Consider the following 17,914-nt stretch of genomic DNA (forward strand, 5'->3'; position numbering starts at 1 on the left):
TATAGTCTTAAATATTATACTTTATATATATTTTAAGAACTAGCTAAAACCACACCTTTATCTAGTCAGGATCTTTACAGAAGGCTCTCTAAAAGTTATATACACATGAAAAACGTGTCTTAAGCTTAGAGCAGTATTATATAAAGTTATATAACTACTGCTTACTAACAGGTTTTGTGTGATGTGTCTTGCAAAGAAGGTTAGCTATATCTTGTACGTTATTAATCCGGGGTAGGAATTCTTACGAATCTAGGTCAAGGATATATTATACAAGTGTCTCTTTTTTAGTCAGGATTAAAATGTGTTAAGTATTATACTCTTTAGCCTTTAAGGTATAGCCTTTTATATAATTATAGAGAATAGTTTAAGAGATGTTATACATCTTTGTAACACATTAGATTAATATTTCTTACTTGTCTTAGCTAGTTAAGCCCTAATAAGTACGTACATTATTAATATCTGCAGCTAGCTTTGCATGCAAGCTTTAACTAACACACCGCTGGTAAAGCATACGCCAAACCCTCTAATATTTGTGGAGTATACTTTTCTTTTATACCTTATATTAGTCTAATATCCATTTTTAGAACATTATAATGTCCTCTTTAGAGCAATGCTAGAGAAAGGCTAGGGGATCTTTATTTATTAATTTACAGAACCTAGAACTAATTAGCTTACCAACAAAGTTAATATCGTTGATTAAGAGAAACTTACTTTTTCCACCGTTTTTTTATCCCTCTAATGTTGTTCTTAGTGGAAATGGCATGATGCTTTTTAATAGTCCCTTTCTCAGCCAACTACTGCCGGTGCCAACGATAGTGCTCAGCTATCAGCGAGTGTAAATCTTGAAATTTCTGCACGCCTATCCTGCAGTCTTCTTAGTCTGTGTGGCACCTTGGAGATAAAAGAGGACAAGAACAGAGTGGAGGTGGATGAAGAGGTAAATAGATGAGATGGAGAGCCGTATTTTAAGCTTGTAAAAAGCTGCTCCGAGTAGTGGTCGTCGAGGGAACCTGTTGTGAAGGGTGAATGTAATAGGCAGAGGCCATCGCGTCTTTATAGTTGAGAGGAACTCCATGACTACTAGTGATACCTCTGATAAGGTGCGAGTACAGTGCATCAAAGGGAGCAGTTTCTGGCGGTCGGGCAACCAGGGGCCCAGAAAAGGGAAGTTATTAGACTGGGTGACAAAAAAGGCGGTAGCACGTCACATGACCCATGGTGCAACAGACGCCGAAAGCAGCGTCAAAAACTGCCTAAATCAGCGTCCTATGTCCCGGAATCTAGAGTTGTGAGGTAGTACTGTACTACTACTTTAGTACCTAACTAATTTGATCTTGATATGTGGCGCAGGCGAGTACTTGGCCAAATGGGCGCCCAACTTCAACTGCAGGACTCGCACAACACCACAGCGCAGACCAGACGGATCCCAATCCCAAGTCTGTACCTTATGCTCTGACCATAGAATCGCCAGTCTCACAACTATATGCGCTTGAGTTCATTCAGCAGGTTAGGGTCAAGGTCGGAGATGGGCTGAGATCATCAAGGAGTAACTGCTCAGGACTTCTGTTGCGCAGTCCATTTCACCAATCCCCTACCTACAACATTGCTTTCTGGAGATACACGCTCAGCTCGTTGGATGCAAGATGCAGTTCCCAAAGCTCACTCCCCTCCAATCTCGCCTAGCAGCGACTCTTGCCGCTTCAGCCCTACTCGTACTACTCTTCTTCTCCCTTACGAGTCCTCAATTCGCATATGCCGCAGAGCTCGACCCCAGAATACCCCCTGACCACAATCATCCAATCGCTTTAGACTTCTGTGGGACAATGATGGAAATGAAAGAAGAAGAAGAAAGGGTTGCATTAGACTGGGAGCCCCATGAATCGTCTATACGCAAAGATCTTGTTAGGAGAGCCCCTTCTGGAGTCTTTGCGCTGTCCAACAACGATCCTCAGAGCATGGATATTGGTGCTGGCCTAACGCAGAACTGGGTCTTCCCGAAGGAGGTGATAGCAGGTCCTCCAGGAGTGATTGGGTCTGGGCTACCGTCCGAAGATATTACAGAGGACGAAACAGCACAGACTCGAAGCGAGCTTCGAAAACGGCAGGAAATCAAGACAGTCCATATCACGCTAAATACTTGCATGCAGCCTGCCCTCAATACTTTAGCCTATCCGGCCGATATAGGCGGTGGAAGCCCGCCTCAGCTACAGTTGTGGGTCTCACAGTCATCTTCTCTTACAAATCCTGGACCTGGCACACGAGACAATCCTAATCAGCAGAATTTTGATTTCGATGGCGGCTTTGCAATGTTTGAGGTTGATACTGCCGAAGATGTCTATGTTGGAGTCTCAGCTCCAAATACTACAAGTTGGACTGGTACTTGGAACTATGAGATTGCTGCTTCCATCGATGCTCCCTTTCATACTATTGATGACAATTGGGCGAACTTGTTCTTCGTCGATGGCGATAATCACGCCGTTCTGCTAGTCACCAACGACACCACTCAGAGAAATTCCACGTCCGAGATCTACAATCAGTGGATGACTATTGCCCCACCATACGGCGTCTTTGCCCACAACCAGAATGACTCCACAATCTTAGGAGTACAGAGCTCCTTTTGCGGCTTAAAAAATCAAGCTCAAATCATGGCCAACATTCAGGGTGCCAACAGGCCAAACGTTGCCGGTATGGTCAACCGAGGCCTCGGCGGCAAGCCCAAAGAGCAATTCTACATAACTGACCTCAACGTCAGCTCAGCGTACTATGGCTTCCTTGCCATGGAAGGTAACTCCACCGCCTCCGGCGCCGGGGTTGTGGGAGGTGGCGGCAAAGTCTGGAGAGCCATGAATTTCAGGACGAAAGCCGAGTCCAATTGCGCCCTTCTCTACAATCTAACCTTCTGTTCCGAAGTCGCCTACGCCGTCCCCTCCAACCCAGACATCTTCGATCCCTCCACGGGAGTCCCCGCCCTGGCAGCCCGCTACGATTCGCACGCCGCCTCCTTATACCAAAATTTTAACTACTCGCTCCAACAAGTCCCCTGCAAAACCTCCAGCGTGCAACAGTACAGCCTCGCCCGCACCTGCGACGACTGCGCCCGCGCATACAAAACCTGGCTCTGCGCGGTCACCATCCCACGCTGCGAGGACTTCAGCTCCACGAAATCCTACCTCATGCCCCGCAACACGGCCGCAGAATTCGTCAACGGCTCCTCCCTCTCCAACCTTACGGACCTCTACAACCCTGCCAATATCACCACCTGGCAATCAAGGGTGGCGTCGAATTCGAGCAGAAACCCAATCATAGATTCCGATATCCGCCCGGGCCCTTATAAGGAGGTTCTTCCCTGTGAGGATCTGTGCTACGACCTCATGCAGAGTTGTCCGGCGAGTCTGGGCTTTGGGTGTCCCCTTGAGGGGAGGGGGTTGGACGTCAGTTATGGGAAGAGGGGTGGAGATAACGGGGAGATCACGTGTAGTTATCTGGGGGCGGCTCATTATCTTAGTGGGGGCGGGAGGGTTGTCACGGGTCTAAAGGTCGGGGTTTTCATGTTTGTGTTTTGGAGCGTGGTGCTTGGGTTATGATGAGATTGGACAGTGGTAGGGAATGTACTGCATGGGGCGGCGCATGGAATGGCTGGCTGGAGTTATCGAACAGCAGGTGCAATCGAGGGCGTCGGTTCTGGAGGAATATAGGGCGGCCTCGGGTCCAAGGCGTTCTATACCCGCCGTAAATACGCAGAAAATAACAGCATGTAATTCTGAGTATGATGTATATCACTATGCTGCTGCTGAAGGCCTTTTGCGCTTCATTTGCCCCCCTCTACACCACCCACCCTCCTCCTCGGTGTTTGCGTAGGTGTCCACATGTTCCTGAGCCCACTCCTATCATCTCCACCACCACTGGGGCCCTCCCAGCAACCGGCGTCCTGCCCACTCGATCCAGTAACCTCTTCGCCGCTGGGGTCAAACCGCCCGCCGCACTTCCCGCCTCCCTTGCCCTCGACCCCATTCCCATTCCCAGTACCCCCTTTCCAATCAACGGACTGCTAGGAAATTTCGGCACGTCACTTCCTCTCACCGCCACCACCACCACCACCACCACCTCCTCCAACCTGATTTGAATTAATCCTCTTTTTCTTCGACTCCCTCTCCACCATCCGATGATGCAGTTCCTCTCTCTTCCTCACTTCACCGATCTTGAAAGGATTCGGGGTTGCGTCTCCGACTTGTCCCGCCAGCAAATCGCGATAACTTGGTGACTGAGTCTCTTCTGGAAGTGGAATGTTTTCAGGTTCATCTTCATCGACGAATGCGTAGCCATTGACGCGGGGCGTTTCTCCACCGCTCCCAGCGCCGGTGTCTTGGATCTCGGAGGCGGACAGCCGTGGATTTCCGGCGATGGCGTCGCGGATGGCGGAGAGGGAGGGGCTGGATGGAACCGATGCAGCGTGCTCATTGTGGAGTGCCGGGGCAGGGAAGCGAGTGTTCGCGTGCACGACTCCCTTTGGGCCTGCGCGAGAACCGCGCTCCTTGGTCTCCGCTACTGTTTCGAGGCCGTCTTCGTCTACAGAGCTGGGAGGGAACATGAAGGTGTTGTCTGGCTTCTTGATCTTCCAGGCGTCCGGTTGGCACGGTTTGTCTGCACTGCCGCCAACTGTGATTGGCACCAACGCCTTTCCAGCCGCTTCATCTTCGACTTTTTGTGTAAGTAGTTTTGCTTCACGATTGCGGTGCGCGATTTGTCTGGCGGATGGAATTCGCTGATCCGGAGCCCAGAGATAGGCGTGCTTCTTGCGGCGCTTGTAGTTTTGTTTGTCGAGGAGGGCGTTGAAGGATTCGTTGTCTTCGGAAGTATATTTGGATTGGAAAGCCGAGAGCGAGAGAGTGGAAGTGTCTATCTCCGGCTTCTGGGTCGTTGATGCATCCTCAATCTCTGCGATGCTGCTGGCAGGGGTTTCGTCTCCGGTGAAGCCACGGGGCGTTGCGCCGTATGTTGCTCCGTACCTGGGTGTCGAGCTATTAGGTAAAGGAGTATTGAACCTGCTATTGCGAGCGGCACGTGCATTTCCGCTTCGGGTAGGTGGACCAGGGGTCATCACTTCTCGAAGTTTTGCACCTGCATCCGCGATCCAGGCCGGATTGTTGGACTCGAGCGCGGTCAAGTATTCTTGCTGGGTTTTGCTTTCAAGTAAACCGGGGAAGTAATCTCTTGCAATGATTTCGGAGAGTGCATCGGTGTAGTCATCTTCATCTAGAACTTTTGGAGGACGTTTTATGCGCTTTGGGGCTGGAGGGGGTCCCATCAGCGCAGAACAAGAGGGCAACTGCCGCTTTGTGAGGGCTGTAGACGACATTGCTGTGGAAGGAGAGGACATGGTGGCCCATCGGAAGAAAAGTGTATATGTTAGGACAAGGCAACGATATGTAAGAAGAGCAATCTACTACTACGTAGTAGAATTATGTATGGAAATGACCTACCACTAAGTTTATGCTTCACTGACAATCGATAGTTATGTAAGGAGTCTTGGCAGCTCAACAACCAAAATTGTGCCCCCGGAGAGCGCTACGGCTAAGAGGTTTGATTCTATGGTGGTTGAAGTAACTGGAGATCTAACCACAAAACTCGGATGAGATGACTCCACAGGCACCCGGCAGGCGTTTCTAACACCATAGTGTGCTCGAGAAATACTGGTATCAAAGTGATCTCACTTGACCTTATTCCAGGCCCAGAAGCCCAGCAATGCTAGTTGAACCACGGGGCATCGAGGGCATAAGAAGCTTCCTGTCTGTCTCCAGAGTCCCACGCTCGCCACCTCGACTGAGTAAATCAGTGATCCGCTTCTTCCCAACAGTCCTACACCATCTTGCGAAAGCCAAGTGCCTCTCTAAAGACAATTGATCTGATGTCCGCACATACGGAAGATTAAGGCAGAAACGGTTAATTCCTCTGCCAGCGACAGATGGCAGAGGTTGCAAATGATGTATGTTCCTTATCCATGTTATTTCACAAGACGGCGCTTCAATTCAGGGGTACGTATACTTCCTTGTTGACATGTCCCTGGTGCTCAATGAAATTGTCATATTGACAGAAGTCGTGGTGGTAATATCATGTCCGCGAACCACATGGAAGCGTCACCATTGGCGATACTCCTTCCAGTAGGACCAGGCAATATGCAACAATGCCAATATCGAGGAAGAAGTACCTCAGATTTCAGTACCATCGTCAACGCAATCTCCCCTCTCAAACCTGCTAAGGCTTACAGCGAACAGTAGAGGCCGTTGGTGAGACTATTTTTGAGATGAAAGCTTCTACGTCGTCTATCGTTAAGGATGAACGCTACAACACTACTAGCTTTGTTCAAATCCAGCTGTCTATCTTCCTAAACCATTTTACTATCCAGCATAGTGGGTAGTGTACCATTGGTTGTCCACAGAAATGGTACATTATCAATCACAGGACTCCCTTCCTGTAGAAGCACACCGGGTCCCAGAACTGAGGAGGACTGCACCTCCGCCCTGCTATGTGCTTTTCCTTCTTCCATGGCGAGCACCAAGCTCTTTCCAAAGAAAAGGCTGTGACTGGCACTACAGTATCAGTGTTGTATGCACGTAGGGAAGTATTGGCAGATTCTGGAGTATCAAGCGACTGCAATCGTCTTATATAAGTCATTCTAGAGGAGTTGCCCTCTCACAGTCGAATACTACCGCATTCAGCCCCATGTAAAATATGCCTCAACTGATCTACATTACCTACTTCCCCCTGATAAATCAACATTATCCCATACACACAGTACGGATTCGTGCACCAAAAGTTATTAGACTGCGTTAGAGATTTAACTTACTCAGAGGGAGTAGCTCCATCTAGTGCTTGATGATCACCAATATTGCAGGCGTATCATATCTGGAACGACCCCTAAACTCCACTAAATCTCTTTGTGAGGCTAGGAGTCAACTTTAAGGTGCTTAGCACCCCTAGTCTTCTGTCTAGATTCGTGGTTCCACTCCGTATAAACTTGCTGGTTGCGGTGGTACGAGACGAATTGATTGATTCTGGCAAGGTCTGGAGAAGAAGTGTTGCCACGAAGCAATGGAAGCTTACCGCCGAACGCCAAGCTTTATCACCACGTGACACTGGTAGTATTTTTAGACGGCAGCCATGGGTTTGCACTGCAGTTGCTAAGAGTTCACCATAATTTCGGCGTTAGTACTCCTTACCATGTGTGCTTATTCCCTGGTATTGACATTATCTCTAGCTGGGAAATATCTAAATAAAGTTCGGATGAAATATAGCTCCTTTGTGACAATTAACTTAATTAGCATGAAGCTAACCTTTTGTGGTACGACCCGCCGCTCGTGTACCGTAGCACAGCCGTGCTGCGCATACGTAGTAAGTGGCGGTGGTCTGGTATCGTATCGCCTGTACTATGACGCCTGCCTAGCTTCTTTCGGTAGCCATACAACTATGTTGGTTGTTTTATTACTCATGCCCATAACTTTCATCTGCAACTTGACTTCACATTCGACGGTTTCGTATTGTGTATCCTTGCACAGATATACTATTGTGTCAGATCCACAAGCTACTTCTCGAGGCCACTATGCTTCAGCGTCGCTGGCACGCACCCACGTCTTGGCCTGCGGACCAATCCTACAAAGCTTAGAGGATTGGACGTGTGACCAGCAACTGTACCAAGAGCATGGAGTGAGATCGTCTAAATTGTCAAGGTTTGCTGTAATGTTATGTGTTTGACGAAAAGGACCGCAACCCTTGGAGGACTGGAAGCTAGCTTATCTCTGACATTATGAGATCCTTCAGTGGCGTTGGATCCTCTCATTGGTACCGCTGGAGATACCGATATTCCAACTCATATGATCCTGCGTCATGTCGTGCACACCGAAAGACATGTCCAATGGCCCATTGGATGCCATTAACCGCGCTCTGGAAGCACTTCGCCAATTAAGGAGTGGGTACGAGCTGACAAAGCTACATGGCGCAGCATCGCCCCAAATAGAGCCAAAGCACGACTCAAAGGGGTGCAGGCTTAACAGAAACACCCGCAGAGATATATTTATATCCTGGACATTCCCCTTCGTGGCATGAGATATATAGCCCGCAAGCTGTTATCTTGACAAAACGACACAAACTCCCAGAGCAGACATCAATCTCATCCTGTGAATACAACCAACGTTACAGTACGGTGACCTCTCTACGAAGCATGGCCAGTTTTTCTCTTTCACAACTCTTTTCGGGTTCCTCCTCAGACGGGACGACCGGCTACAACACCAGTCAGGTTGTTCAAGTTCTTACTTTCCGCCCATCACCAAATCACCCAAATGTCACCCTGCTACAGCGAGAAGGCTCTCACGGTGAGACCACAACTTTGTACGCCAGCACGACCTCAAAATTCACAAAGCCCAACATCCAGATCTTCCGAGTAGTCGCCACCAGTACGGGCCTGCAACAAACAGCCATCGGCAATGCATCCTTCCATTTACTATCATCAACCACTGATCTCTCTTTGCACGGCCACTACATTACAATGAAATCCGGCAACCTGTCTAGCAGCTACAACTTCATGTACCCGCCCACAGGCAAGATGAAATGGAAAAGCAACTTCATGGGTACCGCGCTCGAACTTTTCGACAGCGCAGGGCTGAAGTTGGCACGGTACAAGTTCAAGTTTTCGTCGACGAGCGGAAAGAGATTGGAGATTCTCGTTCCGTGCGCCGACTCCTTCCTGGATTTGATCGTCTTGTCCGGAATGGCGGCTACGGTCAAGGAGCGTGAGAAGTTGAAAGCTGCCTCGGCGGCTTCGGAGGCGGTAGCGGGGGTATAAGGAAAATGACGAGATTGAAATTGAATGGCGGACACGTTACCCATCGATGGCTTCCAGCTAGGTAGGCAGGCGGGCCATGATTCTGCAAGTAGCAGCTAGAAATGATGCAGAAATAATATGCTAAATTATCCAAGAACAACGAGGTCGAACATTTCTAAGATCTCAATGCTCCAGGCCTTTCAAGTTGCTATCTATGAATTCCCCCTCACCCTCCCTCCTCCTCCTCCTCCTCCTCCTCCTCCTCGGGTAAGCACGTGAAAATTTGTGGTTGTACTCAAGCCAACGCCACCGATAACCGAGCCACCATGCCCGGAACATTCGGGTTCTTTTTACAGCAGACGTTGAAGCAGACGAGCAGACAAGGCTCGTGAGAGCTGCTCGAGCTAACTAGCGGTATCAGGAAAGTAAGTATTATACTCTGTCATGTGCTTGCTGTGCGCCCTAAAAGCGTCTGCGGAAGATGGATAGAATCTACACACATTCAACACACACAGAACTTGCTCTTTTTCTTCGTTGTTTCTACGCCTCTTTCTGTTAGGCCGTGGATGTCTAAACATACTTTCGTCAGCTCCCAATCCTTTGATCATTTCTGCGTTAGCTGCAGAACAGATGGCAACGACCCGTCCATTGGTCCCTACTACGTCTCTAGCCATCTGAACCGCCATAACTCATTACTATTAGATTAAAAGGTTTATAGCTTTAATGATTATACTAATATACTCCTAAACATATAAAGCTATTTAATTAGTCGTATGAGAGATTTTTATTGTCTGTCCGTATGTACTACGTTTCTTTTGTTACATATCTTTGTTTCTGCATGCCTTATATTTTGAGAGAGAATATTTACTCCGTAGAGTCACTTTCTTCTGCCCTACTTAGCATATATTTTTCGTTTAACAATAACTAACTGAAAATATATTTTCTCCTTGATTTTGTTATGTAATAGTATAAGTGACTGAATATGCTTCTTAGAAGAATACAATCATAAAAAGGCTTCAATGTACTCCGTCTATTCGTCAAAACCTTGAAGCCTTAAGAAAAACTATGCCACTATGCACTCTTTGCAATAGTATCACCCTATCTGCTCGCCAGTACAAGCATCAGCCCTCCTTCGCGGAGTTGTCCAAGTCAGCAGCGCAGTGCGATTTATGTAAGCTGATGAAGGATGTTCTTGAAGCATCTGGATGCCACAAGGCTGCTGAGGAGTACCGCGACCATAGGGATGGGAAGTGGGAATTAGTCAACGATACCAAGATTACCACCAGTGTCAACACGCACGACAACGAGGCAGATGAAGCATCTCTACCGCCATATCAACTGTTCGTGACGTGCGGGCCGCTTACTCGTGGAAATCGTTTCAACAAGGATGCGTATTCCGGCGCTCTGGGATATCGTCTCAAGGTGTATGTGGAGCAAGGTACGTAGTCTTGGGACTATACTATAGTACGTAGTCTTTCGACCTGTTGAGCATGCAGCAGGTAGCGCCGCGGCTGAGCACATTCCTACACGCCCCTTGGCGGCATGCGTCAACTCAGAGTCAACTTACCGCATGATCCGAGAGTGGATTTTAGCCTGTGTTAGCACTCATGATGTTTGCCAGCGCGCCTTGCGGCATGGTTCTCCACCAACAAAGCCACCGGAAGCCGCTATGGTGACTTCAGAGACACAGGCACCACTTCCTAGCCGACTTATCGAAGTTCTCAAAGAATCTGAAGATGGCATATTGCAGCTCCGTCTCCGTGACACTCGGGGGCTCACAGGCTGCTATGCGGCTCTCAGCCACTGCTGGGGCAGTACTCATCATCTTTCGACGAGCATATCATCCTTGAAGGAACGCCTAACCAACATTGACTTCACCAAATTGCCGAAAACATTTCAAGATGCTGTTACTGTCACAAGCCGTGTGGGAATGAAATATTTGTGGATTGACTCCCTATGCATCATTCAAGATAGCAAAGAAGATTGGGAAGGGGAATCAGCGCTTATGGGACAGGTTTACCACAACGCCTACCTGACAATAGCTGCAGCCGCATCGCCAAATGGAGATGGGGGTTGCTTTCATTCGCGTGATCTGCGAGATTCTCACGCGGTCACATTGCCCTTCAATAATGAAGATGGCAGTCCTGCAGGGTGTTGGTACGTCTATGATAGCCGGCACAACGAAGATACGAGCATACTGTGCAGCCCACTGCAGCAGCGAGCTTGAACGCTACAGGAGAGATACTTGTCGCGTCGGATCCTTCATTTCGCCACGGATCAACTTTATTTTGAGTGCAAATATTCTTTTGAAATTCGAAAACGGCCGAGCGGAAAAGGTGCACTATAATTCAGTCACCTTTGAAAACCAAGAGCTGTTACCGCTATATAGAAACCCGCATCTAGCACAGATCCCGGGAACTCGCGAGTTCATTGTTACCAGGCTGTGGATGATGCTCGTGGCGAACTACACCAGCCGAAAACTGACGTTTGGGAACGACAAGCTTCCTGCAATATCGGGCTTGGCTAGTCATATGGCACAGCTCATTCCAGACAAATACTTCGCTGGTATCTGGCAAGGTACCCTCTTCCAACACTGGCAGCTTTTATGGAGGGTGCCACCGTATCGAGACAGCCGCGTTGGTGGACGCACTGCTGCGTGTGCTGGGCGTGCTCCGTCTTGGTCATGGGCTTCTGTAGATGGGCCTGTCCTCTTCGCACACGCATGGACGAGTGAGCTCGAGCCAGGTCATGGGAGTGGCGCCACGGATGACATGGAAATGAAAGTCGAGTTAGTTGGCAGCGATTCGTACGGACGGGTACGTTCGGGCGCATTGACAGTCACTGGCTGGCTCGTGCCTGTTTAAGTACTACCATCCGATTACGGAAGCTGGGAGCATTGGACCTTTTTGCAGATGGCAAGGTGGGCTTGTCGAAAATGCCATTACAAAAAGCCTTACCGGGCACTAGAAGGATATGACATTGTGCAAGCTCAGGAGCTGGATGTCTTCGGTGCTGCGGCCTTCGATGAGGTGTTGGAGAGCAATGATGGCCTCCAAGCGCTCCTGTTTCTACAACAAACCGGTGTGGAAGAGATGAAGAAAGAGGGTCATGTCAACAGTTTTTTCGTGTTGTTTCTTCTTCCGACTGGGACCAACAACAACGACGGTAGTCACGGTACGTATAGACGGATTGGCATGGGCCATTTGGTCATGAGTCGGCTCCTCGGCTGGAGTCGGGACGATAAGAGGAGAATCACGATTGTTTAGGTAAGTACCACGTAGATGGTTCTTTGCAAGCAAGTGTTTCGCTCTTCTGATACTGATGGGAGATGATTGAGAAACAGGATAGTAATCCCAGTCTGTTTCGAAGACTGTCATATATCTAATACGGCGGGTATCAGTCCTGACCCTCTCTTTCCCACTGTCTTTACTTGCACCAGTATGGTTGCCTTCTAGCATTATGGGGATTGTATGCTAGCGTTTACAGGGCCAAAGTCGAACCGGGTGACTTATTTCTGAGGAAGGCAGCAAGAACAGCCAACCAAACTGGGAGCCAAGGTGCGGTCCAGATTCGGTGCAGGATACCTTAGAATCCCAAAGAAGCGTGATCACAATTGTAGTAGGCAGCTCAATCGTCCTGCATAGCCAAATACCGGGCTGTAGAGACAGCAAGTCCTACTACGGTCATCTAGGTCGGAACAGAAGAAATGTAGGGAAGAATGGAGTGTGGAGATTGAGGATGTGAGTCCAAATGGGACTGTGAAGAACATTCGTAAAAATGCTCTTTTGAAGACGTGGCCGGCAGCTCGTTGGAATACTAGGGCAGACATAGTGCCAAGACCACTGTCACGTGACTCCGCACCCTATTATATTAGCCTGCTCCTCCTTCTTAGATAGATTCTGCAGAGTAGACACCACCTCATCAGTTTTTGAGTCATTTGATAGCTCAATTATCCTACTGCCTATATGGAGGGTTCAGAATCTTAGATTAAGGTTTCCGACGGTAACCGGTGGTTGCCGCTACTAGCGCAGATTTCTGACTAATCCGAATTTCCGTCATTTTATGGTAGGATGGATAGATGATATCAACTAAGCAAGCCAGTGGAATGGAAATCAGACACAGGCCAATCACTTCAGCTCAAGCCATTGCATCTGCTCTTCTCAACAATCTACCAGCTACTACCGTTCACCCAAGCTGCCACCCATGTCGTCGGATATCCCCTCCCACCCAGATCTGACATCCCCCCATCCGCCGTTCTCATCGCTCCCGCTCGATCCCAACGGTCCACGGGGCAATGCGTGGGGTAGGTTTGGAGATGCCGACCAATTGGGCATGCTGAATCTCTTGACGCCTCCGGTCGTCGCAGCTGCCGCCCAAGAAATCGTCTCAGGCGTCCGCATCTCCCTCGACTGGCCGCTCAACAAACCACTCTACCCCAGCTATGGTAGAGACCCATATCAGCACGAAATCAAGCAGCGAGGGGGTCCCGATCGCGTGGTCAATGATGACATCCTGAGCTTCAACACTCAGATAAGTTCCCAATGGGATGGTTTCAGGCATTATGGTGTGCTCCAACCCCATTGTCCGGAAGATAGCATCTTCGTCACTGCAACCTGGCTTATCCGAGTGAAGGATACTTGAAAGAGCAACGGTATTACAATAATACCACTCACGACCAGATTCACTCGTCTTCTACAATAGGCATCGATGGTCCGCCCTCTCTTTTCTCCTTGTTGTCCGGCAAGGGGGGATCCGAACCACTGACATTACTCTCACTCAGCCTGGGCCTCCAAAGGTGGCATCGTAGGTCGCGGCGTCCTCCTCGACTACCACTCCTGGGCCCTCAGAAATTCTACGCCCCTCGCACCTCTGTCCTCTACAGCGATACCTTTCTCACATCTCCAACGCGTCATTGCCGACCAAAACGTCACTTTTCGCGCAGGCGATATCCTCTTCATCCGTAGCGGCTTCACTGCGGCCTATAACGCTCTTTCCACTGCCGAGCAGCTTGCACTATCTAAACGACCGAGCGCCGATTTCATGGGTGTCGAGCCTACAGAGGAGGTTCTAGAATGGCTTTGGGAAACTCAATTCGCTGCGGTCGCTGGAGATTCGCCTTCGTTTGAACGCTCACCCGTGGGGTGCGGGAAGTATAAGTATGATCCCCCGCCACCAGTCGTGCTGCATGAGTGGTTACTTGGGGGATGGGGGATGCCTATTGGAGAGATGTTTGACTTGGAGGAACTGGCTAACCATTGTTCGTGAATGCAAGAGGTGGAGCTTTTTCGTGAGCAGTATTCCTCTAAAGGCGAGTGATGCTCAATCATTCGCATCTTTAACAGGCGGATTTTTCGAAATTTTGGGAAAACCTAACTGAAATACAGGTCCCCGGCGGTGTGGCAAGTCCGCCGAACGCCGTCGCTATCTTCTAGTTGGGACATATCAATCTGATTGTTTGTGCGGCACGAGGACTAAAGGGTGAATACACAGTAAGGGTACGGTAGATGTAAATACCAACCCAGACCGGATCAAAAATAGCGCTCTGGTCACCAAGTCCTTCACCTGAACGGGCCGAACGAATAAAGTAGCTATCGACGAGCGGACTCCACGGCAGCCGAGGCAAGACGCCTCGAGAAGCAGATGTTCGGTCTCTGATTTATCAGAACGTCATGTCTTGAAACTTTTCAGAGTAGAGATAGGTTAAGGAAACTCGTCTCCTCTCTTCAACATAACCTGCCACATTGCTTCCTCCAACTTCTTCTCTTTAACAGCTTTTTCAGTGATTCCAGATTGTTAGACGACACAGGCAGAGTGTGCATGCTAAAGAGTACTTGTCCTGGGTCATCTGTAGCAAGTCCAATCACTTGTACATGACAAGTGCGCTTCATAGGCAAGGCTGGTGGTTGGAAGGAACGTTCAGCCTTCATACTGTGGTCGCCCGGGGCTGGGAAGGATGAAATCTACTGCAGCGTGAGTGATGAAATTGACTCATGTACCGCCTTGTGCCCAATGTAGCCCTTCTGGTTGTCCATGGCGGTCAAGGGAACAGCGGCGATGGAAGACGAGGTAGAGTTGCGCGTCGCTAACCGGCGAATCACCTTCAAATACAACTGATGGTAAAAACAGCATCCAGTGCGTGGGCTTGGAGATGAGTGCGAGAGCAGATTTTCCTCTCCTTCAGTCGCCAAGGGGCCGCTGGCTTGGCACCACAAGGAGAGCCATGATTTCTCTTGCATCGTCTGAGCAGTTTCCGTTTGTTCCACCACAGCTGTTGAAGAAGACAAAACAGAGGGAGTTCAACGTCATATGCCCAATGCCCCTGACCCGGTTGGCCTCTTGACCACTACTGTTAAAAACCAAGCGTTCGAGACCCCAAGATCCATACAATGACAAAGAGAGCACGACGAGAAAAGAGATGTCTCGGTTCATGTGCAGAAGCATCCTGTTTCTGAGGGTCCAAGCATCAGAAATGGGGCAGATTGATACTAGCCCACGTCGCCTTGTAAGCTTCGGGAGGCAAGAAGAACAGCGTCCTCACGCTCTCGACAATGAGAAACAATCTTGCCAGAACATAAGTTAATCCCAAAATGAACAAAGTGGTCTTTCTTAATGGCCACATAATTTTAATCAGTGACTGCACCGGTTCAGAAATCCACCTAAAGTCTACAGTAGACAACGCAAAATATAGGAGGAGGTTGTAAGACATGGGTTGATACACCAAGTAGATACTTGTCAGGGGAAGAACTGTCGTTAGCACCGAGCTTATCCTCCAGAGCAATGCTTCTGTACCCGTCGGAAAGTCAAAATTCCAGGCCAGACAATGGAGTCCCCCAAAAAGAAGGCCCCCCAGCGATAAAAGAAATTCAAAGGTCGCATTTCCTTCATACTTACCAATTGCGGACGAATAGTAAAAATCGTAAGCCTGTCCTGTTGAGCCCTTGCCAATGCGCGCAGTAGCGTCATTGGGAATTGGAGAAGGGCCGAGATCTGGGAAGACTCGGGGTGCAGCGCCTCCAAGCCAGAGAGATCCCGAAGGGTATCTGTCGATAGCATCTACCAACCGCTGAAAGTCCACTGTGGATAGCTTTCTGTTTGGCTGGATGACATAGAAAGACTGCACATTTTGTGGACGGGTCCAGTACAAAGCGTAAGTGAAAACGCTACTTACAGCAAAGGCGAGCGTGGCGACCTCTAGCTGAGAGACGGGGAGATTTTGGGATTGGCGCACAATAAGCTGAATGATCACGTAAATGATCTGAACCAGAGCGAGTAATGTGACCAGTGCGTCCTGTCCACCCAACTGCTGAAGCTGAGCATGGGAAAGTTCGGGGAAATCGACCAAGTTGGGCATTACCTTGGAGATCTCGTGCCACTGGGCGACATTGAGAGCCCAGTATCGTAACTTGAACTGTTTTGATTTGCAAAGTCGCGGGTAATTCTTCAACCGGAAAGCGTTTGTATAGAAATCATCCCAGAACTTATCGCGGTCGAAGCCGGGCTCTGCGGACACCCTCTGCTTCGTATCCTGGCTCGAATTATCTGCTACATCTTGTATTAGACCCTTGGTATCGAGGACGAAGTAACCCATATTGGCCAAATGCGCCTGGGTCACAGTAGGGGCTATCTGTACTCCGTGATTTCTGGCATTTCTCGCGGCGAGTAGGTCCGTGAGCGCCTTCGCAATGATATATTCCGGCACGAAAATCGTAAGGGCCATCCATTTGGCTTTGGGCCAGGAGTCTTCAATCAACCTCCCACATTTCCGGAAGAAGGTCTTGGGCTCAGGTCGAATAACAGGGACGTTGAGGTGTAGAATGCTCCAGGTGCATAAAAGGATAATCAGCAGGCATTCCCAAAGAATGCCCAATGTGCCTCGAGCATTCGGATTGGCGACATAGTTTGTATCAGAGGCTGGGAGCGTGCAGTTCCCATTGAATGCACTCCAGGCTGTAGTGCGCCCGAAGAGCAGTGTTCCAACAACGATCATTGGCAAGCTCAACATTTGGGAAGCCATTCAAGAATCTTGGTGCGAACGAAGAGACTGATCGACTTAAGGCTCGAAGACCATCTCAGGAGAGGTGCCCATGCTTATATCAGTCCCCCGACAGAGGAAACGATTGCCTTCCTTGTCCACCTTCACTCAGTTGGGCATGATCAGGCTTGCGCCAAGAAAGCAGACGAATCGCCAGGCCGGCCATTAGCAAGGAACAAGGCCTGTAACTGGGAGCCACCGGTTCGGCCTGAGGTCTCTTGCAAGGCTGAGGCTTGGTAGGTAGGATCGTAACCGCTGAACGACTTTTTGGAGAAGATTTGCTAGGATTGATGCTTCTGGTCACTCGGCACGCTGTGATAGATGGCAGAAATGGGCCTCGAGGAGGTCTGCCGTCTGAGTTTCGGGGCTTGGGTTACCTTGAACCAATGAATGTTCGCAGACTAGGCTGCACGAGGGTCAGCGCTAAAATAGGCGAACAAAAATGAAGTCGTGCAAGCTGCTGCCTAGAAGAACTAACCTTAACTACTAGGCGTTGTGCCTCCGGCTCACCCCTCCGCGAAGGTGAGCTCGGGGCAGATTTTCCTCTAACTACTTGGCAGATTCTGGTCCTTTTTCTGTTGGTACTACTGGTACGGAGTACTACGTACTATGCGAAGGGTTCAAGGATCCCACACTCATACCTTGAAGGATATGGATTTAGAGTAGCCATCAGTGTTCCACCCGCCATGACCTCCACCCCATCGCACCCTAAAACCCCACGCTCCCCCAGCAAACCCAAACAAGAAACCGTTACCCACACCATCCGTCCCCTCCCCTACACCTACATCCACCTCTCGCTCTCCCAACCACCCGGTCCCACCCCGCGACCCTCGTCGACTCCTCCTGCTGCCCTCGACATCCTCACCGCCCACACAGCCCTCCAATCCGCCTTGACCCGTTTCCTTGGCCTGCACGGCAGCGCCATCTCCATCGATATCCTGCACGTTGCTACCGCGCGGCACCTACGGAAAGGGAGGAGAAGAGGGGCGGAGGATCGGAGATGGGTGAGTTCTGGATCCGAGTGCCGCGGGAGGATGGGGATCAGGTCCTTATTCGGAGTCAATCAG

The 17,914-nt window shown here is 49.6% G+C and overlaps 6 protein-coding genes across 6 annotated transcripts; 4 read left to right on the top strand and 2 right to left on the bottom strand.

Moving 5' to 3' along the window:
* Positions 1–1,643: 1,643 nt before the first annotated feature.
* On the top strand, positions 1,644–3,584 carry EPUS_04884 (uncharacterized protein; the record flags this gene model as incomplete). The annotated part of the gene is made up of 1 exon (XM_007789695.1): positions 1,644–3,584. One exon carries the CDS (start codon positions 1,644–1,646, stop codon positions 3,582–3,584), a length of 1,941 nt encoding a protein of 646 aa, XP_007787885.1.
* Positions 3,585–4,066: 482 nt separating this feature from the next.
* Positions 4,067–5,377, bottom strand: EPUS_04885 (uncharacterized protein; the record flags this gene model as incomplete). The annotated part of the gene is made up of 1 exon (XM_007789696.1): positions 4,067–5,377. The coding sequence occupies one exon, from the start codon at positions 5,375–5,377 to the stop codon at positions 4,067–4,069; it is 1,311 nt and encodes a 436-aa protein (XP_007787886.1).
* A 2,838-nt stretch (positions 5,378–8,215) lies between these two features.
* EPUS_04886 (uncharacterized protein) lies at positions 8,216–8,836 on the top strand (the record flags this gene model as incomplete). Its single annotated transcript, XM_007789697.1, has 1 exon — positions 8,216–8,836. The coding sequence occupies one exon, from the start codon at positions 8,216–8,218 to the stop codon at positions 8,834–8,836; it is 621 nt and encodes a 206-aa protein (XP_007787887.1).
* A 1,044-nt stretch (positions 8,837–9,880) lies between these two features.
* EPUS_04887 (uncharacterized protein) lies at positions 9,881–12,081 on the top strand (the record flags this gene model as incomplete). The annotated part of the gene is made up of 4 exons (XM_007789698.1): positions 9,881–10,253; positions 10,315–10,972; positions 11,031–11,631; positions 11,728–12,081. 4 exons carry the CDS (start codon positions 9,881–9,883, stop codon positions 12,079–12,081), a joined length of 1,986 nt encoding a protein of 661 aa, XP_007787888.1.
* A 937-nt stretch (positions 12,082–13,018) lies between these two features.
* EPUS_04888 (uncharacterized protein) lies at positions 13,019–14,080 on the top strand (the record flags this gene model as incomplete). The annotated part of the gene is made up of 3 exons (XM_007789699.1): positions 13,019–13,379; positions 13,448–13,525; positions 13,596–14,080. 3 exons carry the CDS (start codon positions 13,019–13,021, stop codon positions 14,078–14,080), a joined length of 924 nt encoding a protein of 307 aa, XP_007787889.1.
* A 695-nt stretch (positions 14,081–14,775) lies between these two features.
* On the bottom strand, positions 14,776–16,829 carry EPUS_04889 (uncharacterized protein; the record flags this gene model as incomplete). Its single annotated transcript, XM_007789700.1, has 2 exons — positions 14,776–14,897; positions 15,707–16,829. The coding sequence occupies 2 exons, from the start codon at positions 16,827–16,829 to the stop codon at positions 14,776–14,778; spliced, it is 1,245 nt and encodes a 414-aa protein (XP_007787890.1).
* Positions 16,830–17,914: the final 1,085 nt, after the last annotated feature.

This window comes from Endocarpon pusillum, assembly GCF_000464535.1.
Source record: "Endocarpon pusillum Z07020 unplaced genomic scaffold scaffold1292, whole genome shotgun sequence".
Taxonomy (NCBI): Eukaryota; Fungi; Ascomycota; class Eurotiomycetes; order Verrucariales; family Verrucariaceae; genus Endocarpon; species Endocarpon pusillum.